Source organism: Aquila chrysaetos, chromosome 12 (assembly GCF_900496995.4).
Source record: "Aquila chrysaetos chrysaetos chromosome 12, bAquChr1.4, whole genome shotgun sequence".
NCBI lineage: Eukaryota > Metazoa > Chordata > Aves > Accipitriformes > Accipitridae > Aquila > Aquila chrysaetos.
Genome location: NC_044015.1, coordinates 10,826,807 through 10,854,805, shown reverse-complemented (window position 1 = coordinate 10,854,805; position 27,999 = coordinate 10,826,807). Strand labels below are relative to the sequence as shown.

General features: G+C 50.1%; 1 protein-coding gene across 4 annotated transcripts in view; it reads left to right on the top strand.

Moving 5' to 3' along the window:
• The window catches only part of PAPPA2 (pappalysin 2), a 98,390-nt gene that overhangs the window by 53,602 nt on the left and 16,789 nt on the right, over window positions 1-27,999 (top strand). For 3 of the 4 annotated variants that reach the window (XM_030033895.1, XM_030033892.1, XM_030033894.1), the window contains exons 12-19: window positions 243-378; window positions 620-839; window positions 11,230-11,401; window positions 13,721-13,898; window positions 16,140-16,353; window positions 23,162-23,330; window positions 24,059-24,191; window positions 25,303-25,412. In XM_030033895.1, the coding sequence (XP_029889755.1) occupies window positions 243-378; window positions 620-839; window positions 11,230-11,401; window positions 13,721-13,898; window positions 16,140-16,353; window positions 23,162-23,330; window positions 24,059-24,191; window positions 25,303-25,412 (1,332 nt within the window). The remainder of the gene's footprint in view (window positions 1-242; window positions 379-619; window positions 840-11,229; window positions 11,402-13,720; window positions 13,899-16,139; window positions 16,354-23,161; window positions 23,331-24,058; window positions 24,192-25,302; window positions 25,413-27,999) is intronic. The other variant, XM_030033893.1, reaches the window with a different exon arrangement.

Genomic DNA, 27,999 nt, shown 5'->3' with positions numbered 1-27,999 from the left:
GAAAGGCTAGGGAAAGGGAGAAGGGGAATTACGAGGGAAAGGACTGTGTTCCTGCACCCTTCCTTCCCTCCTCTCTCTCTTCCTACCCCTTTGCTGCCCTGTACATCTGCAGTCTCTGACCTCCTAACCCTGCTCCTGCTCTCTCACCATGTTCCCTCTTTCTCTTCCTCTTTCATATATTGGATCAGAAAGACTGTATTTGGTATGCATGCTTTCAGGGTCTCTCTTGCCCTCCTGCCCAGGTGTGCTTTGAGAGACCTGCAGTGCCCACCTCCCTCCTGGTCTTCCTGGCCTCCGACGGCACCGTCCCAAGCAACCAGCGCAAGCCAAGGGTCACTGTCCAGATGAGCAACATAGATGGGCTGAACCGCTCTTTGGGTGAGCAACCTATGGGCTGTGGCAGCAGTCTGTGCTGTTCCAGTAGGGATGCCAGGAGCCCCCACCATTGCTGCGATCTCTCACTGGATTGGGTGCTGCTGTCCCCTATGCCTCCTTGCAGCATCTTCTGCTTCCCAGGCTGGTCTGTTGGGATGTGTAAGGGAGCAGAAGGGGTAAATCAAAGCAGAGAAAATAACCTTAGAGCTGAGCTAGTGGCTTTTTTCTTTGCCCCATCTTGCAGGGATGTACGAGCTGTCATGCCAGCACAACCCCCTCGTCATCAACGTGACCCATGGCCAGGAGGACCCATCCCACTGGGCTGCTTCGGTGCTGCTCAACTTTTCCTCCCCACTCGTTGGCATCGCAGCCGTGGCCTTGAGGACCTCAGCTCAGGCTGGTTCCTCTGACCCCACCACTTGCCTCCTGCAACACGAGGAGGGCCATGGCCATCAGCGTTACAGGTATGATCTCTGCAGGGCGCTTCCCAATGGGCACCCAGGCTACCTCTCTCCTCTGGGGCTTTGTGCTTCAGTTCTGGAGTTTTTATTTACTCATTGAGTGTTTCGTGATTATTCTCAGGTGGCTTTTGAGGTGTTCCTGGAAAATCTAGTGTATGAGTCTTGATTTGCTTATCTCGCTGTGGGGGGGAAGGCAGGAAAATAGATTTTGTGTGTGGCCCATGCATCTGCATAAAACTGCATTAAAGGACTGTTCCCTGGTGGGAAAACTAAGCTCCCTCTGGTGAGGAGTTATCGCTGAGGGTTGCTGCCGAAGCTGAAATGTTGGCGGCTTTAGTGTGTGCTTTTCAAGCTCGGTCTCCATCCATTCCAGCCTTCCCCACACTGCGGGAGGTGGGAACAAAGCTCTCCTCCTCCTCCTCCTCCTCTTCTCTGGGCTTGGTTCCCTGTCTATCCCAGGCTCCTTACCAAGTCTCACGTTGCCCTGGTTGTAACATGGTGATAATAATAGTAGTAGCAACGGCGCTTTAATTTATTGATGTCCAGTGTTCGCAGGCGTCTGCCTGTCTTCATAAAGCAGCAAACAAGAGGCAGCGTTTGCAGAACGGGCACTGCTCTCCGAGTGGATCGTGCTGGCAAAAGGACGGGGAAGGACTGTCGTCCAAAATAGACTAAATAAACAAGGCAGAAAGAGTGTGCTGAGCAGAGGCGTGGACCCAAGGAGGAACGAAAGGATGGCACTTTGCTCTGTCTTAGAGGGGTAGTGGGGCTGATGACAGCCAGACCTGCCAAGTCTGGCTTTGCTTTTGAATCCCAAGCTCCCTGAAGTTACAAGCGTGCCGATCCAGGGCTCTGGTTCAGTCACTTACTCAAACCACACCACTGGGAATACTGATTTTTGGGTCCAAGCTTTGCTGGATCTGTGGGGGTGTTAAGAGTGAAGGGCTTTGGCTAGGGTCATCGCATCACTGCTACTGTCATTTTTCTTCTGTTGTTGGCCCTGGATGGATGAACATCCCTGATAATGAATGAGTGTGCGTGTGTTTGTGTAAAAGCTTGTGGGATCATGGTACAATTGATTTATGTAGAGTTCTGGAAGCCATGAATATCCTGCAGTTGCTTTTACTTTCTTTTTTTTTTTTTTTTTTTTTTTTAAGTGCATGTGTGATTTATACAGAAACATAAATCTTAGTGAGTCAGCATATAAATATTATTCTCAGCCTTACATTAAAGGATCAGCGTCCACCTGAAATGCAGTCCGTTTCCTCCTGGTAGCCGTTACAGCTATGTACACACATACTTCTAAGACCCCAGCCAACTGATGTGGTTTTTCAATTACATTTTCTCATCCTTTAAAATAATTTTGCACTCTCATTGCTTGAGAGCTTCCCCTTCTCCCTCAGAAGTGACTGCAAGGAGAAATAGACTGGACGCAGCTGAGCTTTGCCTATGGATGGGGAGAAGCTCATATAGGGACAAAAAGATAGGAAAATAGATGGTTTTCTCTTAAAAGTCTTGTTATAGCAGAAGCACAGGCCTGTTCCCATATCGCCAAAGCGCACAGAGCTGCGTGCTTTCCCCTTTGCATGGGCACGGCAAGACCCAGCAGGATCCTCGCATCTTCTCCTCCTCCTCTCGCTGCCATCCTGCAGGCTCCCCGTGGCCTTGGCTTAGCTGCGGTAGGCTGAATTACAGGTTACACACGTGCCCTTAGCAAACACTCTAATACTCAGAGTAAATCAGATCCCCTGAGTTTTCGGAGTAGGAAATGCTATTTATAGTATTGCTTTTCTGAACAAAAGGCTTGAATGTTTAGAAGGGGGTTAGGCTACAGCCTCCAGTAGCCTCACTAATAATAAAGGATCTGCCTCTGTTCAGTCAGGAAACATCCAAGTATCCCCCCTCCTTATTATATTTTTAAAATCTATTTCATCTCCAAAACTAATGTACAGCAGTATTTTTATTTTTAAGGGCTAATAATCCATTTCATATAGGCAGATGAAGCCTGGAGAAAAAAATCCCCTATAAAAATCTAGGAATATAAAATCTTAAGAGGTTTAGAGACATTCAACTGTAAAAGATCACAGAAGATCTGTGTTATTCCTCTAAAGAATTAAATGGACCATTCGCAGTCACCCAGCCTCATATACACAGTACGTGCGTGTGAGTGCTTTCCTAAAATAACCCAAGAAAGGGACAGTAACAAAAGCAACAAAGAAATGAGGTTTCCTGACTTCAGTCTAGAAATGCTCATTGCCAAAATAATAAATATATGACAGCTTGGTATTTCTGTAACATCTTTCATCTTAAAGGATCTCAAAGTGCTTTACAGGCTGGGGCAAACAAAAAGATCATGTCTCTGCTGATGAAATGCAGCCATCTCCAGGTCAGGATGCAGCAGGCGTTTGATGCTAGAAATGTACATACTTGTTTTGAAAAAAGGACTGCCTTCTGGTTTTGGACCCACTTGAGGCACTGAAGGTTGGAAGAACACTTGCAGATCAAAGCAGTGTGGTGTCCCTCCCTTCGACCTCGCTACCAGCACCAGGAACCCCTCTCTACTGTCTCTGCCAGCAGCTCAGGGCTCTTCTTTGCTTTCTGTACCCAGTCAGAACCTTACAAGGTCAAGTAGAAATCAGACTTTTAGCGAGTTTCCACCCAGGAAACTCAAACTCTCCAGCTTTCATTCTTTTCTTTGTATTTTAAAACTGAGCCACAGTTCCTCCTGTTTTCCTTGGTACAGGCTACATACTGAACCAGGGGAACATTGTTCATTTCCTCCATTATGTTTATTTTTAGCTTGGTTTATTTTTAGTGTGTTTTATTTTATGTTAGTACATGCTGGGAAATGCCTTGGCGAGTTAACAGGAAAGGTGCTACAAAATGCAGTCTGCATTGTGTTTTTATTTCCTGTGTGAGTGCCCTCCTCTGCTGCCCCAAAAGTGGGTTTAATGCATCAAGGGGAGTCTGGTTTGGATTCCTTTTATATGGAAAGTGGACGTCAGGGAGAGAAAATCAGATGGAGGAGGGGGTTGTTTACATATTTTCAATTGCTAAACTTTATTCAGCAAAGAGGAGAGGGCCATTTCCCATGCAGGTTTTATTTGCTTTGTTTTCTTTCTTCCAGGTGCCAAATTTACGCAGGGTCAATTTATGAACTGCATCTGTGCTGGTGTGAAAATTTGTGGGGACCCTCGGTAGAGATGCTGGTGTTTCATTTCCTTCCCTCTGGCCTAAGGTGTCCCATGGTCAGGGACCATGCACAAAGTGGATGGACCCTTATGTTGGGATCCCAAGGTCACTCCTGATGGGCTGGGACATCCTCAGGTCAAGATGTACCTCCATCCCCACTCTGTCCTCCCAGCCATTGTCTGCTCAGGCTCTGCTTGCATGCGTAGTGCAGCTGGCATTGAGACTTGTCTGCCATGACCACAGCATGTATTGCCTGGATGTCTGTTCACTGCCTCTCCTAGGCAAATGCAGCCTCCTGGGTGCAGCATGATGCCCACCAGAGCAGGTTGTGTCTGTACTGCACCATGTGCATCCTCTCTTCCTTGAGCTGGGGGAAAATGCCTCTCAAGAACCAAGCCTAGGATCCTGATCACCTTTCCTGGGGCATGGGCTCACCTCAGCCTGCCTTTGCCTCTGCCCTTGAGACCTCTCAAGGTGCCTCTCCTCTGGCATCAAAGCCTTTTGACCTCTGGTGTTTCTCTTGTGGGTCCCTGACTGGCTGATGGGCAGTGGTGGCCAAGGCTCTACTGTAGGACTTGATCATTCACTTCAGCTGGTGGCTTCACTGTCCGGCTGGAACACGACGAGGGAAACCCTGGGAGGCACAGGGACAATTTTCATGGGCTGCCCCATTCTATTTGCTCTCTGCAGCCTAGTCAGCTTCTTGAGTTTAATGCTTTGTATATGGGCTTTTTTTAGGATGCTCAAGGCATCTTCTGCCTTTCCCTGAGACTTGCCAGTCTCACCTAGAAAAAAATATCGCCCAACACAAATTTTTTCACCAATATGACCTTAAGTCAAACACAATAGCTGAATGGCTTAGAAACAGAGTGCTTGGCATCACCTCATGGAAAGGGCCACCCAGTCCGATAAATTTGTTCCAAGCGTGGCCAACCTCTGATACATTGAGGGAAGGTGAATTACCACACAGAGCAGTTGTGTGAGGTGCAAGGCAGGTTTCCCTCCTGACCCCAGCACAGGTCCTGGTGAAACCCTGAAGCTTGATCTTGATTCCTTATTCTCTTACCAGCATGGACATTACATGAATCACACAAAGCCTTCTGTCCTTCCCATGTCCAGTGAAGAAGGGAACAAGCGCTGGGAGACCCTGAGGTTTGCCTGCAGAGCCCTCGGTGTACTGCTGCAGCCAGCCTGCCCCTGTTCTGCCCTGCCTTCCCTAATGTCATATACAGGCATTAGCGTTTTTCACAGAAACTGGATTAAACATGTCCTTCAGAAGACTCTCTTATCTCATGTTACAGGCTGCAGGAGGTGATGAGTCCACCACCCCCCTGCTGAGCTATTCTTATATCTAGTAACCCTCTCTACTGAGAAGTTGCCTCTGATCTCAAGACGAAAGTTGTTGCTTTCGCTCCATTCTCGTCAGAAAGGTCTAAATGCCTCTTACCAGAAGATGTATTTCCTGTGTATATGTGTCTGCAGAGTGATCAGATTCTCTCACTATCGCCTTTCTGTCATGATAAATATTTTTTCCTCCTTAAATTTTATAGCATAAGTCTTGCAGTCCAGCTATGACTTCTGCTTGCAGCTCCCTTTTGAAATCCCTCTGCTATTTGTACGTCTTTCTTGGTGGTGGATGTGGATCAGAAGTGAATTCCTTTGGACAAGATAGAAGGTGGCAGAAGTGAGGTACAGTGTGTTGCTGCGGGGATTGGATATGGATAAAGGTGGTGTTTGGGACAGCTGAATATGCACCCTTGAGGAACACTGGCAGATAAATCCTACCTGTGTGCTGGCCTCATGATGGTCAGGTGGACCATATACCTTCAGGAAGGAGTCAGGCCAACTCCTCTCAGGAGTGATGAAGGTACAGTCCATCCTGCCTCAGGTTGGGAAGCTGACTAGTCCAAACTTGACATCCTATTCAGCCTCACTTTCTGTGCTTCTATAAGTCTGTTTTGGTGTAGCAAACAACAAAAAACCCATGGAAAGGAACTGTCTGGAAATATATTAAGATTGATCTGCTCTTGCTTCTTTTTCTTCCTTTGCCACTACGGCTACGGAAGGGCCAACAGGTCGTTTGACATCTTACTGGTGCCTTTTCTCTGTCTGTGATGTAGATGACAGTGGATGACTCACAGGGATGTTATTTTTTGCCAAGTTTCTTTGGGAGTCACGTACAGAAGCAAACTTCTTTTCTTGAGATGGCAGCCTCAATGAAGATCGTAATCAAGAAGCATCACCACCGTTGGGTCTGTACACGTAGCCTGCTCCCACACGGATGGCTGCCATCAGATGTACTGGAAAAGTGAGACCTTTCCCCTTCACGAGAAACATGCCTGAAGGGAGAAATTCCCAAGTATTTCCAAAACACCTTTTCTCATTTCCTAGCTATTCTCTTTTGCTAGACCACATTGCGGTAAACATCTTTTATTTCACTGATGTTCACTGCTACAATCCAGACTCCACCAGAGTACATGCAGTGACTACTTTTAACTTCAGGAGATTTGGCTGAAGTCTCTACCTTTCCATCAACATCTCCTATAACCCCATCTCCCCAAAAATTTGCACCATGAGATGAACAACTTGTAATAATTTTCCCCTGTTAGAGTTGGAGCTTGATGATAAGGCCTGTTTTAGAAGCAATCTTTGGGTTGAAAGCTTGGGTAGATACTACAGCAATTTATGGATGATTTATTATACTTTAGGCAGCTGCACTGTATTTGGCTTGGCTTAGCTTGACTTCAGTAAATCCATCAGTATTCTCTTGGTTCCATGAAATAATTGCTGTAAAATGCAAAATTTCAGCTTTTCAGAATTTGGGTTTTGTCACAACAAAATGATGTCTCCCTACCAGCATTGCCACCACTGACTCAATGTGCTCCATTGTTGGCAGTTGCCTCCTCCTTTTACTCTAGGAAGATGAAGGATCCCAAAGGAGAAGTTTTGCTCTAGTTTATAGAATTGGTCCCATTTCAGAACAAAGCTCTTATCATTCCAGAGCAGTTAAGGCCATTGCTAGGCAGAATTTCACAGATTTCCACATCTGAAACTTTCTTTCATGTATGAGTTGTGGGACTTGGTGAGCCCAGAAAATCATGCAGGCTGGTGCTGACGTGGAATAAGTTAGGAGAAAAACCTTAGTATTTTGTAAAAATGTTGTTGACAAATCATTAGTTTGAGCTTCAAAAGATGCTGGGATAAAAATGGAATTTTTTTTGGATGTTTCATGCCGGGAAAAAAAAAAAAAATATTGGCTCGTCCCACATCTTATACGGCCTGAATCAGAAATGGACAAAAGTCAGGAGTTTGCAGCTGTGATACAGGAATTTCATTTATCATCAAAAGGAGAAAGAGCTCCTTCATGCTGAGATCAGAACTGGGCTAACTGCACCATTTCCTCGTCCAGCCTTTGTTAGGGTGTTCCAGAGGCTGGGAGCAGTGATTTATTCCATCACTTTACCCGAACCCTGGTAAGGCATGTGGATCACGATGGGGCCAGGCCACATGGCTTTTTGGTTTTTTCTTTTTTTTTTTTTTTTTTTTATCCTGCACTTGTACACCATCAGGCTCAAGGGTGTCCTGGCCCAGAGTACTGCAGTGATAGTCATGATGATGCTGATAATGGTAAAGAAAGCAATCAAGGCGAAGTTTGTAGGTAGAGATGAGATATATATATTTTTTTTAAGCTTACTGATATATTTGAGAAAATCAGACAGCTTTCAGTGACATGAGACCCTCTTCAGGTCTGGAATAGCAGCACTGGACTTGAAAGCTACATGTAGGATGAGAACACCTTCTCAGAACTTGGGTCGATAGGTCTCAGATCATTTCCAACACAAAACCTAGTGGGTATTTGTGGGATAGAGGTGTGTTGTTAGTCACAGAGAAAACAGTGATAAGTTAGTCATCTTCTGGGGCAAAGAGAAAGCTAATTATTTCTAAAATATATCTATATGCACATAAAGAATGTGTGTATGAGTATATACGTGTGGTGTATATAAAAAGAAAGATTTTGATATTATGACCTATAATTGTCAATCCCTTATGTGTAACTAATCTCTATAACATTTTGCATATACAATAATACAGTAAGAATCTTGGTGATCTCTCGATCTACTTTATACCAGCATTGCTGCTTATGTTTCTGAACTGGTGGAAAACCAAAATGTGCTCAGTAGCACTGAAAAGGATCAGTGCTTCGTTACTTGTTATTAAATAACAACAACATTGTCCCGACTGCCGAGGCTGCCCTGGACAATGTGCCATTGCTCCAGCAGAGCTGCTCCAGCCAAGCACTTGGCCTGGCTGGATGTGTCCGGAGGGTGCCACCACCACCCCCCAACCCAGGGCTGTGCTGAGCTCTGTGACTCAACACAACGTCACGAGCAGATGAAGTTAGGCATCTCGGGGTCACAGTGTGGCCGCACAGCTACCCTGTAGCCTACAGGTGCTTGGTGAACCCACCACTCATCTCCCAGACCCGCTTCCCAACATGTGGTCTATGATTTGGCTACATAACCTCCATGTGCCCGGCGGCACATGGGAGTAAGGTCTTGCAGTGGTGTGTTGCTATAGCACCAAGCACCATGGTAGGGAGGGATGCTGAGCACCAGCTGCATCTCTCCGCATGCCTGTGGCTGGTGAGGAAGGGGATGGGATGCAAGAGCAAGGCTGGAAAGAAGAGAAGCTCAGCCCCTTTTGCACAAGCGCGTGCAGAGACACGCACACGAGGAAGTTTAGGACAGCAGCTCCGTCATGGGGAGGTGGAGTTGGGGATGGGAGCGGGGGGGGGGGCGGGGGGGGGGGGGCAGGGGGGGCACAGGCAGGGAGCAAAGCAACTGCCCGGAGAAGTTGACTGCGGGAGGGAAGGGGAGAGGGCTACAATTGGTACCAGATGCCCTCAGAAGCTAATGACCTGACAAACGCTGTGCTCATAAAACAAATTCTTTAAAAAGGAAGCAAATGGAAATATAAGCTAGTGAAAGAATTTGCAGCAGCTGCCCTGAAACCATTTCTCACTTCATAAACAGGTCTGCATTGAAAAAACAGCCCCTTTCTTCTTGTTCTCCTTTGTGGTCCCCTCCGGTGCCCACCGGCTCTTTCAGGGCTGCGGCCTGCAGGTTTCCACCGTGCCTTTGGCTCAGTGGACTTGTCCAGAGTCAACAGCACATTGCGTTCCCTTAAAGTCCTTGTCGGCACCAATTTTTTTTTTTTTTTTTAAGAAGCGCAAAGGCTGCCTCTGCCTCCCCTGGGTGAAACACAGTGCACAAAAACTGTCAGCAGCCCTGTGTGAAGCAGGGAGCAAAGGGGAGGCATTCGGGGGCAGCTTCCCTCCCTTCTCTCCCCAGTTACCACCTGAAACTGCAGCACCTCTGCTTCAGGAGGGCTGATGTCAGTTTTTGCGCCTATATCACTTGGTAAAAGATGAAGCCTGACTGCGAGATAACCAGGGCATTTTCCTGTGGGAGCTGTTGTGTCAACCCCATGTCTTGGCCTCATTCCATCCCAGGCAATTAATCTACTGGCTGCATTTCACTGATGGTGACCATAGCCCTCTGGCTGGCACTCCTCTTCACTATGGGATTATTTGTGATGCTTAATTAATCAGTACCTAATGACTGGTCCTTGGTGGGAAGCTGCCAAGGGACAGGTGACACCTTGCAAGCTTTCCTGGGACCTCTTGTAACTTGAGATGATGCACAGGGGAGGGTAATTCCTCCTTTGAGCTGTGTCTCACCTTGGTGGCCACAGCTGAGTCTGTAGAGCTGGACAAGTGCATGTTGAGACGGTCTCGATTCCAAAGAGCCTGGCATCAACATGCACAGGCTTGAAATGCTGCGTGAGCCTGTGGGAAGAGCAGAGATGATGAAGACCACCAAAGCAGAGTGGGAAGGTGACAAGAGTGGGGTGGAGGAGACAGTTGCAGCATGTCCAGCTTCTCCCTTCCACCACAGGCTGTGATGTAGCTGTATGGACATGAAGGTCGGGCACCTCTGCTGTGAGGTCGTGGGGGGCACTGCACATAGTTTGAAGAACATCTCATGGATGGTACCCTAATATCTGCAGAGGTTTATTCTCCAGCTAAAACTTTCCTTGCAGTTGGAGAATCTTCCGTGGATTCCCTGATGTCTAATACGGGGTTCGGCATACCTGTTGTCCTTCTAGCAGCAGAGGCTTTAAAAAGTTTTTTTCTTCCTGACCATCTGTTGCTGCAAATCTTGTCTTATTCTGCACTAAGGTTGACTGAAATCAAGATGTGAATTCAAAAGTTAGCAGGAAGGAGAATCACCCAGTGTTACTGTCTGGGCTTTGTTGCCTTTGGAAAGCACAGATCTCTTGCTGTCCACTGTCGGTCCCCAAACACTAGTGTCCAAGACACATGTGTGAGCAGAGTATGTACAGGAGGACACATTGAGTGGCTGCAATCATGCGTGAGTCTAATGGTGTGCTCCCTATGACACTGCAGAGCGCAGTTTCAGGAGATCCATTGCCACAAGTTCTCTGGTGTCCAGTATGATTTGAGCATGTTGGAGATGAGAAATTGTCATGTGGTAGAGACCAGCTTGCTGCCGGAGAAGCTGCAGCCCTTTCAGGAAGGTGCTGCAATGATTGCTGTTTATAGCTTTACTCCTTGTGCGTTCAGGACTGCTGCTTGATAGGACCATCTGATATCAACTTTCCTACTTTGTCCATGGAAGTGTTGTGGCTTTGCTGGCTATGCTGTCTGCCTGCCCTCTCCCTGTCACCTCCCTCCTCTCGCTCTCTTGATCCACGTACACCGAGCACCAATGGGCCCTTTGGTGCCAGACTCTGTGCAGGCTCTGTGCAATGCATCCTGCGTGCTCTGAGGCAGAGGAGCTGGAGTTAGCCCCACCAGACAGCATGGATTTTGGAAGGAGCGTTGTTGGGCTGTACCTCCTTTCATCAGCTTGGAAGGACATGATGGTCTGTGGGAGGATGTGGGCTGGGGTTGGGCTGAGGTCCAGCCAAGGCAGAGTTGGGAAAAAGTACCCTCCTGGCATCGCTGTCAGAAGACTTAAAGCCTGGAAGAAGCTGGGGCTGAGGGGTAGGTGTGCATCTCTGTAAGCATCTGTGACCTGCTGAGCAGCCCACACGGGTGCCATCTGGAGAGAGCCCATCCTTGCTGAAGAAGTCCTGGGACCCCACTGGTTGATCCCTTCCCTCTTCTCCTCCATAGCTGCATCCACGGTGCCTGTGCAGGATTGGGAAGCTGCATGCAGCCGCTGCTTGCTCACGCTGCCACCCTCAACTGTACCTCTGATGGCCCAAGGCACATGGCATGCACTGTTGCCTGCGAAAAGGGTTTCGTCCTCCGCTCCAGCAATGGGAAGAGCCTGGGCTCCACGCAGGTGAGTGGACCTCAGGGTGGCGGTAACCTCACAGCCTATTGGACCAAGTGCTAGTTAAGAAAGATTTAACCACCCTGAGGTGGTTGGAGTGACTCTAGGACACCTTGTTCCTCCAGCCCTGACCTCCTCGCTGCTTTTCCAACAAAAGTCAGCCCAGTGGAGGCTCTAGTGCTGGACGTCTGTGCTGGTGGCTGTTGGTCCTGCTCTGGAGATCCCTCTCCTTCCCTTGCTGCGCTCCTTCTAGCTCTCCTAGCCCAGTGCTGCCTGCAGACCATGGCTCTGCCAGGCTAAAAGTCACTGCAGGGGATGTCCCAAGCCGGGGTGACGCCCTCCTGCAGAGGGAGAGGTAGACGTTTCTGTTCTCTAGATGGGCATTGCTGGGAGGATTAAACATCCCTGGGACGTTTTCTCTCTTAAAGCTGAAGTTAGTGGCTCAGGAAAAAATGAAGTCATTGCAGACTGACTATATTTAGAGGCAGCTGACAGCACGGAGAGCTTTTCTTCCTTTGTGTTGCATTGCAATAACACTGCCCACATCAGCGGGGCAGCGCAGAGGTCACTATGAAAGAGTTTGTCCTGCTTTTCGGAGAACTGGTGGATGCCTCATAAAAGCCACAAGCCAGCATGGCTCTTAGCGTTTGACGGAGGAGACCTGGGACTGATGTATCCTTGGGAGATGAGCTGTCCTGGGTCTGGGCAGTGACCTTGGCAGGGTCGTGGGCACCGTGTGTCCCATCCTTAGGCTGTTCCTGGAGGGGGAACAGGAGTCTCCGGGGCTGAGCTGGTCCCCGCACCAGCCCGACTGAGAGTGTGAACTCGCACGGGGTGGACACAGATGGAGGTGAGTCAGGCCATGTCAGCAGGGTGGACCTTTCCTTTCCTCAGAGAGTTGCAAGTGTTTGTGATGCCTGGCAGGCAGGTTTCCCGTGCTGCAGCCATCAGTGTTTGCCGAAGGAGAGGTGGGTGCTGGAAAGTGTAATGGGGCAGCTGGCGATGCACTGCTCAGCCCCTCGTCACCGGGGAGGTTATTAATTACACGGCCTCATGGCTTTGTGGGCCAAGGCATGCCCAGGGAAAACAAAATGTTCCCCTTCTCTGAAATGAAACCGCATAAAATAAATCTGCCTCGGGTGACAGTTTTCCTGCGTTTGGCAGTGAGATGGGAAACTTCTGGATAGAGCTTCACCATGTGGCTGTCACAGCAGATGGCAGCTTGCAAGTGCCCTGCCCTGAGCCCTCCAGTGATGTTACTGGTTTGGCTGTGGGACCCAGCATCCTCTCCACCTGGTTGAGCTAAACCATGATCCTGCTGCACACCCAAGAGTACCAGACTCAAATTTAGTGATGTCCTGTAGAGCCACCATGTCCGGGTTCAGTCAAAATGTGTTGGCTGGGAGGACAGGTCACACATTTGACTGCACGAGCAGCATGGTTGTACTCAGCTGGTGAAGGGACATAAGGAACAGCTGAAAGACACCTCTTCGGTCTGCTGCCCCTGCCTGAGGACTACTGGGCTGGGGTTAGCAGTCTGGGAGTGGAAATCACAGAAGTTTGGGTTGGAAGGGACCTTTAAAAGATTATCTAGTCCACCCCCCCTGCCATGGCTAGGGACACCTTTCAGTAGACCAGGTTGCTCATGGCACACCATCGCCCACCAACTCTCTTTTGACGAAGTCTGTGGCACATATTGATCATGTTTAGTGGTGGGACCACTGGGGGTTAGATTCTCATGCAGTCCCCTAGCTGCGTAAGAGGGTCTGTGTAATTAGGATTTGTAAATGAGGTTATATGAACCTCTGATTTCAGTAGGGTCTGTGGGCTGAGGCATGAGAGAATTTAGGGAAAAACAATCAAGAGGAGAGCTGCCTGTCAACAGCTGAGGTAAGACTTGATCTTGTAGGGGAGAAAACTGCAGCGCACAGAGCTGGGAATAACTTGTAGTTCAGGAAGTTGTAGTGTATCTTGAAAGTATTTTCCTTTTTCCCTTAATGTGCTCCGGCACCACTCAGACAGCGTGCACGCAGTTAGCGTTTTCTGGAGGTAAGCAGGTACAGACTAAGAACTAGAAGGTCTCTTGTGCAGGTGGCTTGCATGTTACCCCAAGGGCCGTTCACTGCTTTCACACCCCAAACGTCACCTCGTGAACAGGTAGGGGCTTCATGACTCAGTGTCCAGAGTGGGGAGAAAGGTCACATTGGGGGAGGAAAAATGGGGGAAAGCTCTTCTTGTCCTGAAACTTGGGTCAGCTTTTTCTGCTGTGGTGGCAAACCAGTAGATTAAAGCTCAGAGGGGTCTGATGGCGCCTTGCTTTCTCCACAGCAGGAGGTTGTGCTGATGTGCAGCTCGGGACGGTGGGACAGATCTGTGACTTGTGACCCTGTTGACTGCAGTGTCCCTGACCAGTCCCATGTGTACTACGCTGAGTTCTCCTGCCCCAAGGGGACCACCTACCTGCAGAGATGCTCCTTCTCCTGCATTCACCCAGCTAAGCTTCAAGGTACAGTCTGAAGTGCTGAGAAATTTAACCACCCTTTCTGGTGCTACCTTTCCATGCCTGTCCCAAGCTCTTCAAACAGAGCATTGCTACTTTGAATTTCCCAGTTATCCTGGCTTCTGCCAGCCAGGTGGGCTCTTGAGAGACTTCCCGAAATGGTGGGCATCCATGCCCCTTGAGCAGACACCATAGAGTGGGGATAATTCCCTCTGACTCCCATCCCCTGGCTGGCAGCCTGTATCCATCCACCTCAGGGTGTAGGGATGTCTTCTTCTGATAGCTGGTGAGGTCTGGCAGCCTCCAGTATTCTGGGGACGAGTGAGGCAAGAAGTGTGCAGGCAGCCAGTGCGGACAGACACAGAGGACTTCAGAGAGCCAAAAGTGGCTCGGTGCCTGGTGGCTGTGGGAAAGCCTGTGGTTCAGGAGGCCTGGGGCTGTATAAAGCTGTAGAGACTGATGCCCACAGCTGCAGAGCAGTCTGGGAGATGTTCACCACCCAGACACACAGCAGTCCCCCAGACATGCCATGGCCTGGCTTTCATTCTGCCGACTCCATCAATAGCCGCAGGAATGTTTTCAAGCCAAGTCAGAGAAAAGAGAGCTACTGTTCCTGTCTATGCAAGGCTGAGCTGGATGGGATTTGGGGGGTAATTGCCTTGACAGCTTCAAGCATTGGGACTTTATGTGAGTTTCCACTAGCGCCTTTGCTCTGAACAATCACATACAACAAATCATTTTAATGGGTGCCCTATTTTACGGAGACATTTATAGCTGAAACGTATGAAAATCATTTACTTTTTTTTTAAGTTAAATCTAAGGAGCAAAAACTGCAGGGAATTAAGGTCTCATTTCATGACAGGGCGATGCCGGCAGATCCCCAGTGTGAGCTGATCAAAGGGTAATACACAAATGACGACTTGACAGCCCAAATTCTGCATGAACCAATGCCCGTTGCCCTGGGTGGGTCAGCTGAGGGCAGGGCTTTAATCTGATCTATCACTCACAGCCGCCTCTTGTTCCCGCTGAAGTCAACGGGAGGTTTGCCATGGGCTCCCTCGGTTGGAAGGCATCCCCTCAGTGGAGTGCCCTGGGTGACTTCCAGCGGCTGACACGATGGCTGGTGGTGCTTGGCCAAGGCTGCCAAACCATGTGGGTAAACTCTTAGAGGTCCAGCTGACTCGGCTGAGCTGTCGAGGCAGGGACGTGCTTGATGCTTGTTCTCCCTGAAGGCTCGCATCCTTACGGCCAAGGTCTCAAGGCTAATAAATACTAAGAATAGGTAAGGAAAAGATGACATGGCTGTGTGGCGCTTGGAGGCGGGGGATGACCATTGGCAACACCGGCCCGCCAGGAACGCAAGCACTAAGCGGAGGCATGGTCTTGCCCCTGGTCCAAGAGCAGTTGTAGGCAGAGCAGTGATCCCAAAAAAAGAAAGCGATGCTTGAAGAGAGCGTGGAGCAGTCTGGCTGCACTGGAAACCTGCTGATCCAAACCTCTCAGTAGGAAGAGTGCTATTCACTCCAGTCCAGCTTTTTATTCTTGCTTAGCAGTTCACAGTGAACCATCCATCATCCACACCATGTGGCTGATACAGTCCTGGACACTTACCACAGGCACCCAGAGCTGTGCAGTTTCGGCCACCCATTAGCTGGGTCTACCAAACGCCCTTTTCTCTAGAGGGACAATAAAGAGTTGGGCTGTAATACTCAACGCAGACCTTTAGTAATGTGTGGGTTGAATTCCCAGTCACACCAGTTAAGGCTCCGACCCCTGTCCTCCTGCCACTTCCCATCTTGCGCTGCACATGTAGCACAGGGTATGACAGCTTGTAAGGGTAGGTAAGGACAAGCTGCAAAAAGTACCTGGGGAGAATGAAGATGGGCTGAACTAAATATGGCAGATAGGTGTCATACACAAGAGCCCTCGGCCCACCGAAGGCTATCTTGAGGCATCACTAGAGAGAGGAAGTTTAAGGGAAAGTTTTGGGGAGATTTGCGGAACCAAGATCCTTTCTCCATCCCCTAGAAGTTTTTAATTCCCTGCTTCTGTCTGCATTCAAGGAGTTTCTGCCCCAGCCTGACCAAGCATGCAATGGAGTCCATGGTTTTCATATTTGTTGCCTCCCTTGGCATCAGTATCCACTCTAACAAGAGGACTTTTGCTGGTTGCTCTGAGCTTCCCTCAGCAGGACTCCATCCCCAAGTCAGCTGTAACCCCAACACAGTGCTTCTTTTTTGGGGTCAGGAACAAACCAGTGGCTGACCTGCCTGGAGGACGGTCTCTGGTCACTCCCCGAAGCCTACTGCAAGCTGGAGTGCGACGCGCCTCCAGCGGTGGCCAATGCCAAGCTCCTGGTCCCACAGTGCCTGCAGGGGAACCATGATGTGGGCTCCGTCTGTCGCTACAAGTGCAAGCCTGGATACTATGTGGCTGAGAACACAGCGGGCAAGCCTAAGAAGTAAGTCTGTGGTGGGTCTCTTATCACTGTTTCCTTCCTCCTGTTCTCTCAACATGAGCAAGGAGGAGAGGTGATGGTATTCTGGCAGTCTTGAAGAGTTGATTTGAAAAGTATAAGGCAGAGCAGTTTGCTCTGGTCATGCAGATTTCTTGAAATACAAGAGGCATTCCCCTGGTTTAGATGAAAGCAGGTGAGAACAAGATGTAAACTGTTGTTGCACACACGTGTACGTTAAGTGCCTTAACCTAAAGCATGTGAATTTTCCCATGCATCTCAACACAGTTGTCACTTGGTGAAAATTAAGCATGTACAGAAGTGTTTGTGGAGGTAATTAGCTGTAATAAGATGCTGGAAGATTCCTGGAGCTGCTGTCTTTCCGAAAAGTGATAAAACATAGATCAAGGCATTGGGAGTTGTAAGAATGAATGAGTGCCTTTTGTCAGGGTTAACATTTTCCCCCCTGCACATCTTGGCTAAATTTAATCTCAAGCATTCGCATTTCAATTGGAGAAGGTTTTTCCCAGTGCTTCGGGGAAAAATTCCTGGTGATTCACTAGCCCTGTGCTCAGCCAATATCGTGACACTGGGGGGTAAAGCAGCATTTTGTCTACGATGCCTCCAGCTGAAGTCCCCATTGGGTACGGTCACTAAAGATTCCCTGGCACTAGCCAGGTCCTCCCCAGAGTCTTGACGCTAGCCCAAATCAGGTAATTATGTGCTAATTTTTTAATGCCCCCTTCCAGTTTTAATTGGATGCAGACTTCATCTCTACTTTGCTCTGGGGTAGGGTGGTTGTGCACTGGGAAGCAGTTGCCAAATTTCTTGCCTCGTAATGAAGGAAGTGGTTTCTGTAAACAGCTTTTCACAGTGTTAGGAGCATTTCTTGGGCCAAGGGGAGCTGAGCAAATTATGATTATGGCTACGATCACATGGACTGCTTTGCAAACTGCAGAGCAGCTTGCATGCCTGTGGCATTTCAGGGACTGGACATGCAATCAGATCAACTCAGCTTGCAAAGTTAGGCCATCTCAGTAATGCTGCAGCAACTGCTGGTAAAAAGGATGGCCTCTGGGAGTTCCCGAGGCTCCTCTGATGTGTGTGTAACTTCCCCATGGGTCTGAACAGCCTGTGAGACACGTCAAGGAAAACCATGCAAAGTGGTTTACATTTTCATAGCAATGCACATTGACATAACATTTTCACATTTGGTATTATCATTACTGCTAATTCATCTGACATATTTGATGGCAGAGTATGATCCTGTTACAGTAAGCAAAAAAACATTAACAGAAACAGAAGATTCATTGCGTTCTTATCATGCAGCTTAACTGCTATGTGAGTGGCCTAATTCAAAGCAAAAGCCTTCCCTTGAAAGTGTAAATGTGGGTGTACCATCTCATCTGGAGCTCTGCATATACACTCAGCATGAGTATAAACCCCTTGGCACATGTAGCGAGTAGCAGCTACTAGCCAGTAAGTGGGCCAGTCAATTGCTGAATTGCTGGAAATCTTTCTGGTGTTTCAGCCCTGGCAGGCGGAGGATGGGAGCTGCCAGAGTGAGAGGTTGCTTTCTTTGTTCAGGCCAGTTTTGGAGAAAGTGAGTTGTTGAAGGTGAGGTGAGCTCTGGAAAGGGCTGGTGCTCGTGGGGTGCAGGTTCCTGATGTACTGGTGTGCAGGGTCTCAGCTGATGATTTGGACATCAGGTTTTGGGGTCTTCTGAAGTCTTTCTGGGTTCAGGAAACTGTGTTCTTGATCTATTGTCTCCCTGTTGTCCATCAACACAGCAAGCAGCAGCCTTGCTAAAGGATTTAGTGCTGTACAGGTGTGGATGGGCATGAAAAAGCAAGACTATGTTACTATATATTAGACAAAAGTCAGGCATGATTTACGGCTGATACTGAGGACTCCTCATGCCAGCTAACTAGCTCAACCTTGGAAATATAGTCAGGCTCCCTTTGAATTATTCTTCTAGCTCTAGCGATCATGCCTTTTTAGAGGGGAACGTTGGAGGGAGGGTAACCCCTAGCTGCCCTCGCCAACAGCTATGTGGCTCCGACTGTTCTCCAGGGAAGGCATAGAGGCATCTTTGGGTGTCTGTGGGTTCCCAAGGGATCAGCTCGCTCTGCTACTATGTGAAAGACACACTCAACTTCTCACAGCACTGTTATAAGAAGCTTGGTCACTTCCTTCAAGGGCTGCTTGTAGGCACCTTCCTTCAGCGATGGCTTTGGATCCCCTGTGGACAGGGACAGTTAAGCTGTAATATGAGCGAGCAGGAGTTCAACCCAGCTGGGGCCCAGCATCACCTCCTGACTAGCTGCTTTTTTGATCAGCCTTCTGCAGTGCCTTTCTCTCTCATGCACCTCGTAAAACATCGCAGCTGCTACAGCTGAACTGAAGACCCAAGCTCTGGGGCTTTGCTCTGTGGGGTAGGGCTACAGTGTCCACCTGATGCAGGCCTGAGCCATGGCTGGGATCCAGCTGTCTCCATCCAAGCTGAGATGCTCTTGGACACAGATGTTCATGTGAATCCCTCACTTTTGTTTCGTTAGGTGAATTTTACTGTAGGGGCAGTAAGGATGCTTAGAAGGCTCCTGCAATCTTAGCTGAAATTAATTTCCTGTAGCATAAGTGGAAGTGAAAGGGGGTGAAGAAATCCATTGTCTCAGAGGTGCTTTTATCTGTTAACCTGGGTGGGGAAAAGCCCTTCAGAAATCACTGCTTGTCAACGAGGGATCCTTGAGAAATGTTGATTGTGTAATCAAGATCCTGCCAGAGATTTGCTGCCTTTCTGCTGACAGGATCATCTGACTGATGATGATGACAAGAAGGGTAAAACTTCTTTGACTCTTCCTAAAGGAAATGCCTGGAGAGTCCACATAACAGCCTGGTTTCCAGCTGCCAAGCTATTTCACATCTAACCCCAAAATAACGTTAACAAGGGGAACTTGTGCTTTGTGATGGGAGCTCTCTGGTTTTGGGCAGCATCTGTCCAATGGCAACACCAACCCACCCACTTGGATCACAGAGAGAAATGAACTGTCAAGGAGCAATATTTGGCATCGTCCACAGCTGCAGCATTGAAAAGAACTGGCCTGAAAGTCAGAGGTCAGTTGCTTTGGGGAAAATGGGCATCACCCCTGCAGTGGTCCTTGCTGTTGCTTCCACTGTGAAGTGCCTTCTGAAGCAGCTCTCTAACAGGAACATCTAGGACATCATTTAGAGGAGCACTCTAATGCTGAGAGGATGCTCTCAGTTTGGGGACCGAAAAGGTCAGACCCTGCAGAGGGGTTGTTTCACTTGCCCAATGCAGGATGATTCCTTGGAGAGAAGACATTTGGGGATCTCAAAGCTACCTTTGTAAGGGGTTAAGACCCTTCTACTAGCTTGAGGGAATGAAGCAAAGAAGAAGTGGGCACCCAGGTCTTTTCAGGAAGCTTTGAAAGTCTCAGCCTGCCTTTTGACCAGAGATCAAGGGAGCACAGCACAGCCCCCTGATGAGCTTCCATGGAGATGTCAGACCCCTCCACCTCCTCTCCCCTTTCAAACACTACAGAGACCATGAAAGAGGGAGAGGAGGCAGGAGAACGTGGAGGAGAAAATGGACTGGAAGGAGTTAGCAGACCAGGGACTGGAAACACATCAGAAAGTTCACAGCAGGCAAAGCAGGACAGCCTAACCCCAGAGCATCAGAGTTTAGCAGGGCACCAGGACACTGTATGTTTGTGGTAGGTGGCGTGCTGACTGCTTCTGCCCATGTCTGGCCCCTTCCAGATAAAAGGCAAACACCCGCGCAGGTGAGGGAGCCAAACAGCCAGATAAAGAAAACACAGGCTGTCAACCAGACTCCTGCGTCACTTCCACCTCTAAGGTCAGTGATGAAGATTTACAGCCCAGGTTTCCCAGGCTGTTTGGAGCACAGCAGCAGAGGTCCTACAAGCTGGTGTTGTCTTTCTTTCAATTTACCAGCAAATCTCCCTCCTTCCCTCCTGTTCTTTTTTGAATCTGTCAGTCTCCTGCTATGGGAAATGAGGCTTTAGGCTCATTTATCACTGTTCCTGTACGGTGGACCCAGTCCCCCCACGCTGGCCGCCCCAGTACATGGCTGGATCCCAGCCGGGCTCCTGCATGCTCAGTTCCCAGATCCGGGCGAGTGCTCATGCCTTCATGTCAGATGCAGCCCTAGCTGGCTTCAGATGTCTCTCCTGCCTCCTCTACCCATTAGGCATCTGCTTGCCTGGTTGGAGGGGGAAGCTTTGACTCTGAGTTTCCTGGCTTTCTTGTTAATCCTTGAGAAATGCCTCTAACCCAGATCAGAAGTTGGGGGGGTCTGGAAATTTCAAGCTGCTATGAGGTTGTGGTTTTTTTATATATATATATATATATATATTTATTTTATTTTATTTTATTTTAAAGCCTTACCCTTCCCTTCCCCATGCCTTAATATAAACTGCTCCCTTCATACGTGCAGCAGTGGTCCACATGCCACCTTCTACCCTGGGGTCAGCCCAGGCTAGCCCTGTTTGAAGTTCCCCAGCATGGATGATGGTGGTGGGGTGAGCCTCCAGAGCAAGGCAGTATCTCCTCCCAGGTCTGGGGAGGGTGCAGGTCTGGGGGAAGGTGGGAGAGGCCATGTATGGTGCTGGCCCCATGCTGGCACCACTCCAGCACCACATCAAGACAAGAAGCCCCTGTGAAGATGATGGGGCTGCAAACCACAATGTGCACCTTGCAAACTGCAGCTCCTGCAGTGTGCCCTCCCCATACTCAGCTGTTCTCCCCAGGTCTTCCCATGGCTCCCAGGCAGAGGGCCTCTGCTGTGATTTGGAGGAGCAACAGCGAAGTGCGGTGGATGCATCGGTTATGTTCTGGTGGCTGGTGGGGAAGTGAGAAGTAACATGTGGCTGGGATGCTTCTCCACACTCCCAGCTTGCTCCTATTGCTGTAATGCCATCAGCTTAACCCCCGGTGATTTACCCTTACAAGTTGTACAGCTGGATCACACCCTGTGTGCCAGGCAATTCAAGATGGGGAAAATGCTGCTTGAGGACCTGGATGTCCAACACAGAAAATGCCTCACGGCACCTGTCTCCATTTGCCTTTAAAGGTGGACACAGCAAAGCATTCAGACAGACACAGGAGGAGGCAAGGTCTGATGGGGACATCTTCAAAAGGCAGTGACCATCATCCCAGTGGATGATTAGGGGTGGGCTGAAACCACAGATGCCCACAATAGGATCCAGAGTTGCTCTTCCTCACCACCCTTTCAAAATCTTATGTAGTTGCAGTTCTTTTCTGTCAATTCAAGGCTACTGCTCTTGGGGTGACTTTGCCAGACCACTTGCTGCTCAGATGCTCACACCACGGCAGCCCGTGTTCCTAGCATGGTCTTGTGGGAAGATACTCTGCAGAGCTCTGTGCCAGGGGACCTGCCATGTCCGCTCCCCTGCCTGCCTCCACATTACTGCTGAAGCCTGAATTCACCACAGCAGGAACCCACTGCCTCCCTTATACAGTCTTTAGGAAAAACAGATCTCTGATTTCTGAAGGGAGAAGGGGAATCTGTAAGAGCTGCAAATACTTAAAAAGATGAGAATGTTTCAAAAAGCTCTCAAATTTCCCATCCAGGAGTTCCCAGCAGAAATGTGATGGGGATGACCACCAGCTCCTGCTCCAGGTCTGGCAGTGGGGGTGCAGATGGGGTCCCCTTGCCTCTCCAGGCTGCGTGACCCCGCACCGTGTGTTGGGGGGCAGCTGGGTGGCCCCACGCGATGTCTGCTGCTGCTCAGAACAACGGGCAATTTAGTGCCTGCCCCCAGGGGTTTCTCCAACCCAGTTAAACCACCCTCTGCATACCTGCAGCATGCTATAAACTCCATAACGTGCGCCTGGAGCCCTGCCTGCTGGCACCAGTGGTGGGAGAGGGCAGGGGCAAGCAGCTGGAGCAGGCTGTCTAGTAAAGAAGCACAGGAGTGGCGGGGGGTGGAAAGCCTTGTTAAGGATGGAGCAATCAGCACTGGCTCAGGTAAAGCCCATCAGTGCTGTCAAAACCTATGTGTCAAAGTCTGGGGTTGCGATGACGTGTCCTCTTCTGGGAAAGCGGTCCCCAGCCAGCCCGATGCCTTGTGGGGTTTTGATGCCTCTGTGTAAAAGATGCGATGTCTGTATTGCTGCCAAGGACGGGAGACTGAAAAGCGAGTGGACTTTGCTCCTGGAATTTTTCTTCCTTTCTTTTTCACTGTGTTTTTGGCAAGTAGTTTGCGCCTGGGCTGTTTTAGCAGCACAAGATGGTATTGGTCTGCTGCAGTATGACAGCTCCACAGCGAGAGCGGGATTGACAGATCTGGCTGGAGTACAAAGAGGAGCCTCAGGAGTAGCTGGGCACAGGCCAGCAGGATTTACTGGTGGAGGCTCACTCCATCCAGCAAAGTATGTAGCTACTGGCAGTGGGACAAAGCAGCCTAGGACCCGCAGGGGCTGCGGGGCAGAGAGGAATGGTTTAGGGGTACCACGAGAGGTGGGGAGCAATGGGGTCATGAGTGCACGGAAAAAGTATCCAGTGCTCCCAAATCAGTGCGATCCCCCCAGCGAGGGGAAAAAGGTCTTGGTTGATCGTGGGCTGTCCCTTTGGGAGGATCTGCCTATGGCGAGGGGTGGGATGGCATGGGAAAGCCCCACGCGGCGGGGCTTGGTTGTGCTCCAGGAGAGATGTCTCTAGGCTGCTCCTGCCTCTGTGGGATGCTTGGTCCAGCCAAGGTGGGGTTTGGTTGGGGTGCTGCAGCCCGGTCTGGCATCTGTGTTTCCCCAGGAAGTTCCTGAAGGTCCAGTGCCTGGAGAGCGGGCAGTGGGAAGAGGGGCACTGTGTCCCTGTGGTGTGTGAGCCCCCGCCTCCCGTCTTCGAAGGCATGTACAACTGCACCCAGGGCTTTGAGCTGGACAGCCAGTGCGTCCTCAACTGCGAGCCGCAGGGACAACAGGTGAGTGACTTGGGGGAGAGGCAGAGACTGGCCAAGCGTTGTGCTTCAGAGCACCTGAGAACAGCAGGGCTCCCTGTGCCCGGCTGTGCAGAGGGACCACACGGCAGCTTGGCTAAATGCCCTTGTACCACCAAACAGCAGTTTCCCTGCAAACCTAAAGCTTTTCTTGCTGCATACCAGCCATGGCCCAGGGTGCATCACTACCTGGGGACATTCTCCTGCTCCCTGGTGACCCTTCCAAAAAGTCGTGGTCCTAAGTAAGCTTGCTTGTCTTGAGTGAAAAGGGTGGGAAAGCAGAAGTAGAGGGTTTCCAGCAGGTTTGGGTTGCTGCTGTGAATGCTGCTGGCATGAAGGGCACCCTTGCTGCAGCAGGCTTGCTACCCACAGGGCTTGCCTGGGGATGGAGGCTGCTGCCTGCCAGGCTCTTCCACCCAGGTTTCACATCCAGCCTGCTGGAAGGGTCTTGTCAGTAGAAGTGTGGTCGATTCCCTCTGGTGGGATCCAGGAGCAGCTGGAAAACAATTTGCTTTCTGGTCAGTAGTGCAAAGCATACATAGGCTGGACTACATGGCTGCAACCCAGCTGCCCTGGATAACTTCCCTCTGGACCTCACTAGCAGAAGGGGGGTCCTTGTATTGTGCTCCCACCCCTAGAGCTGGGCAGTGGCCAGGCAGGGTGAGCCTTGCCCTACCAGTAGTAACGCCGGCTGCTCTCCCTCTGCTTTGCAGGTTCCCATCGTCTGCACCAAGGAGGGCTTATGGACAGAGGAGTTCAAACTGTGTGAGAGCTTATCGGGCACCTGCCTGCCACCCCCGGAGCTGAATTTCGTGGAGTACAAGTGCGAGCAGGGACACAGCATAGGTAAGGGCAGAGAAAAGCTAAACAGAAAAACAAACCTTATGTTGACTCAGTCCTCCCAGAATGCTGAAGGTCACAATGACTCTTCTTGTACCAATCCCCACTAAATCTATGAAAAAGAAATTCCTGTTTTCTCTTCCATCCTCTTTCTAAACACAGAGGCAGCGTGGCTTTAGCTTTGTGCATGCTCTGGTTGTACTCATGGGCAAGACTTAAAGCTAAAGCTGGCTCCAGTGTAAGGATCTCTTTTTTTCAGAAGTAGCAGGGACTCGTTTTCAGGGCAAACCCAGCCCTTTGCAGTAGTTTTCCTAATCTCTAGCCCTCCATCCCCCCCAAGGTCTCTCCACTTGTTACTACTGCTGACATTTGCAGGGTTAATGTGGCAGGTCCTAGATAAAAGCCACAGTGACAATCGTGTGTAACAGGGCACTTTCACCAGATGAGGGACCACATCATCCATTTCTTTCTCCCAGACTTGGTCGCTTTGTGCATTCAGGAAAAGCTGCAATGCTCAGTCACAGTCGTTGCATCTCATCTGGCATCCTGCTGGACAGGATGCTTGAGCAAAGCCCGTATCGCTCTGAAGCAAACACGCCAGTTGTCCAGGTCTAATGAAAACAGGCTGAGGCAAGTTTAAGGGCAGGGCCTGCTAAGGTTAAGCTTTGGAGAGACTTGATGTGAGGCTGGGGTTAGGGCTGGGATCCACCTGGTTTTCCAAGGTGGCTTCCTGGGTCATAGGAAGGCAGTGGGAATTCAGTGTGGTAGAAAAACTATGAAAGATGCTTCCTAACTTGTCAACAAACATCCTATAGCATCTGGCCAGATTTATCTTCATGCTGGATCCCATGTCCTGCCCTCAGGGCTTGAATCTATGTCTTAAGGCATGTTCAATTTTCCTCTCATCTGAGAGAAGGGAATTGGCCACAACTCCTGTAGGCTGTTGCATAATTCACGATTTGGGGAAGGAATTGTCATCCCAGGTTGGGAGGAAAAGGGTCTCCTCTATGTCCACCTCTACCCTTAGTGAGGAGCCTACACATTTGGGTCTGGTGCCTTCCTGTAAAACATCATTGCCTGGTTCCCGATGAAGTTCTCAAGGCTCACTGTCCTGCAGGTGCTGTGTGCATACCTTCCTGTATTATACCTCCCAGTGACCCTGTCATCCTGCCCGAAAACGTAACTGCTGAGACTATGGATCACCGTCTGGAGCCCACCAGAGTCCAGGTAAATGGGAAGGTGGATTCCTCTAGCAGGGGGTTCACTAGCAGCATAGATGGGAGCCCCCTCTTCTCTACCTGGTGTTTTTTAACCAAAGTCTCTTTGCCTTGGGTGAAGAATGGTAAGACTTGGAAAGATAAGCACCATAAGTGAGCTCATGGCTGGCTGGCCCTCTCCAAGGAGCTGCCCAGGGTGCAAGCTCTCGAGGTACCTGCTGCTCCCCATAACCAGGTTCCAGTGCCAAGGTCCTCCTTCCTCCCACCACTTCTTTCCCCTCTTCCCTCCATTGTGGATGCTACTGAATAGCCTCCTGCTCTCCCATACCAAAGTTCAGCATAAGTTATCAGCTCCTAAGCCAGCTTTCAAGGACTTGCAGGATACCACAATGAATGAAGTTAAGTGCAGGAATCCCACTGATTTTTCAGGACGTACCGCATGCCTAAACCTGCTAAGCTGCTGTTAGTCAGCTAGTGGGCTGGGAGAGTAAAAGCATCCCCTGGCACAGTGTGAGCCTGGGTCCCCGATTACCTGCCAGCAGAGATGCAACCCCAGGCAGGCATCTCCCTGCCAGGGAGGAGGCAGCGCACTGTCAGCTGAAAGGTGTCTCAGGCTGCCAGGATCCGCTGGCCGACTGGTTGCCTCTGCTGCTGGAACAGGGGAGCCTTTTCCTCCCCATCTCTTACTCATTTTGTAGGCAAAACAGCTCAAATAGCTCAAATAGTTTGGATCCTCAAATAGTTTGGATCCTCACGGCACGACTTTCCCAAAAAGCAGCTCCGTCGGGGGAATATTTCTTAAAATAAAAACGAGATGCATAAGGAAGGAGGTGGAACAAAGAAAAGCAAACAATCTTCCCAGGAGCCAGTGCTCCCATCTAAATGCTTTCCCCTCCTCCTGGGAACCCGCAGGAGGCCCAGCATCATGCTTGTGGATACTACTGTACGTCGCCTTGAATCAGACCCATGACAGATCGCTGCCGGGGGTTGAGGATGGCCGGGGTGTGTGGGATGGTTAAGCACGAGCCTTGGAAGGAGTCCTTGCCTTTGAGGGATTGGATAGCTTGGCCCGTTCAGGCAGTGGCGTTCGGCTTCCCTTTCGCTGCTGCTGTGGGCTCTCGTGCAAGGGAGGCATTTTGCAGAGAGGAGGAGGAGGGAGGGGAGGTGTTATTTTAAGAAACAGTGCTCCCCTTTGCCAGGAGCTCTCTCCCTGGACCGTCTTGTTTTCCTCTCCGCCCTGGCTCCTGCCTCTGCTCCCTGCTTTGCTCCTCCAAGCCTCCAACAGCTTGCCATTCCTGGGAGCTGCCGTGATCCTGAGGTGATGGAGAGGATGGGGCAAACCACACAGGGAGCTGCAGAGGCCACTCGAGGAGGGCACAGTCCTGTTTTGCTTTCAGCTCTGATTCATTGCATCCCACAGATGAGCAGGTTTGTCCCTCTGCCCTTATTTCCCAGCCAGGATTACAAATATACTAATATGAGTATACTAAAATGCCATTCAAGTTGAACAACGACCACATATGAAACACCCCAGTAGGGTTAGGATGCAAACCTCCTCTGGGCTGAGCAGGAATTGGCTAGCTCAGCCAGCACCCCCAGCCTCTGCCCCATCTGATGGCAGCTCCCTCCAGGTCTGCCTTCCCTGCACTGGCTAAGGATGGCCAGGACCTCATCCTGCCCCAGCCCCATCACGGTCTTGACCGAACATGCAGCAGAAGGACCTGCAGCAGGTCAGCGTGGGCAGAGCTGCCCTATCCCCAGCTGCCGTGCCACATGGGAATGCTGGAGCCAGTCTGCCTGCTGCTGTGCATTTCAAATGGGAGGCTAGGAGAAAACATATGAGCTGCCCCTCTGTGCAGCTCCCACGCTGTGAAGGGCATCCTAGGACACTTTCACAGGCCAACCATCATTTTATGGGGCCTCAGATTTCAAAGTCTGCCTGAGCTTTACAAGGAGGAAATCGCATGTGCGGTGGGGCTTTTCTTCCCCCTGTATAATCATGAGTGCTCCCCACAAACCCCTGCTGAATGAGCGGGAAAACGCGTTCCAGCACAATGAAACCGAGCCCTTTGCATCTTGCTCTTGTGTCCAGTTGGCTGCAACAGCTGAGTTCGTGCCTCGTAAATACCAACAATAACCTCAGCCCCGTGAGTGAACATGAGTCTGGTGTATCTGCTTCAGGCCAGGTCTGGGGAGGTGAGTCCTCCCGGGACCTGGTTCTCGGAGCCTGAGCAGGGGTCAATAAGCAAATTGATGCAGGCACCGAGTGATGACCAGCTGAGGCCCCCATCCTGAGCAAGAAGCTGGTGAATCCAACATCACACAGAGAGGTGATGGCAGACTCAGCCTGTCATGGCACTGCGTGGCTTCCTCCCAGCAGCAGCTTGTGGCCAAGTCAGCCACCATGAGGTGGTACTGCCAGCCAAGCCCCACTTCTCTGGTGGTCCCTGCCATCTCCCTTTGTCCTCTCTCAGTTGTGTATCTATATAACTCTACATATAGACACACACGTGTCTGTCTAGCTTCTGCTTTGAAAAATGTACCCTGGTTTGTGGGTGAACCAGGTGTAGCTGCCTTGGGTTTGATGGGCTTCAAAG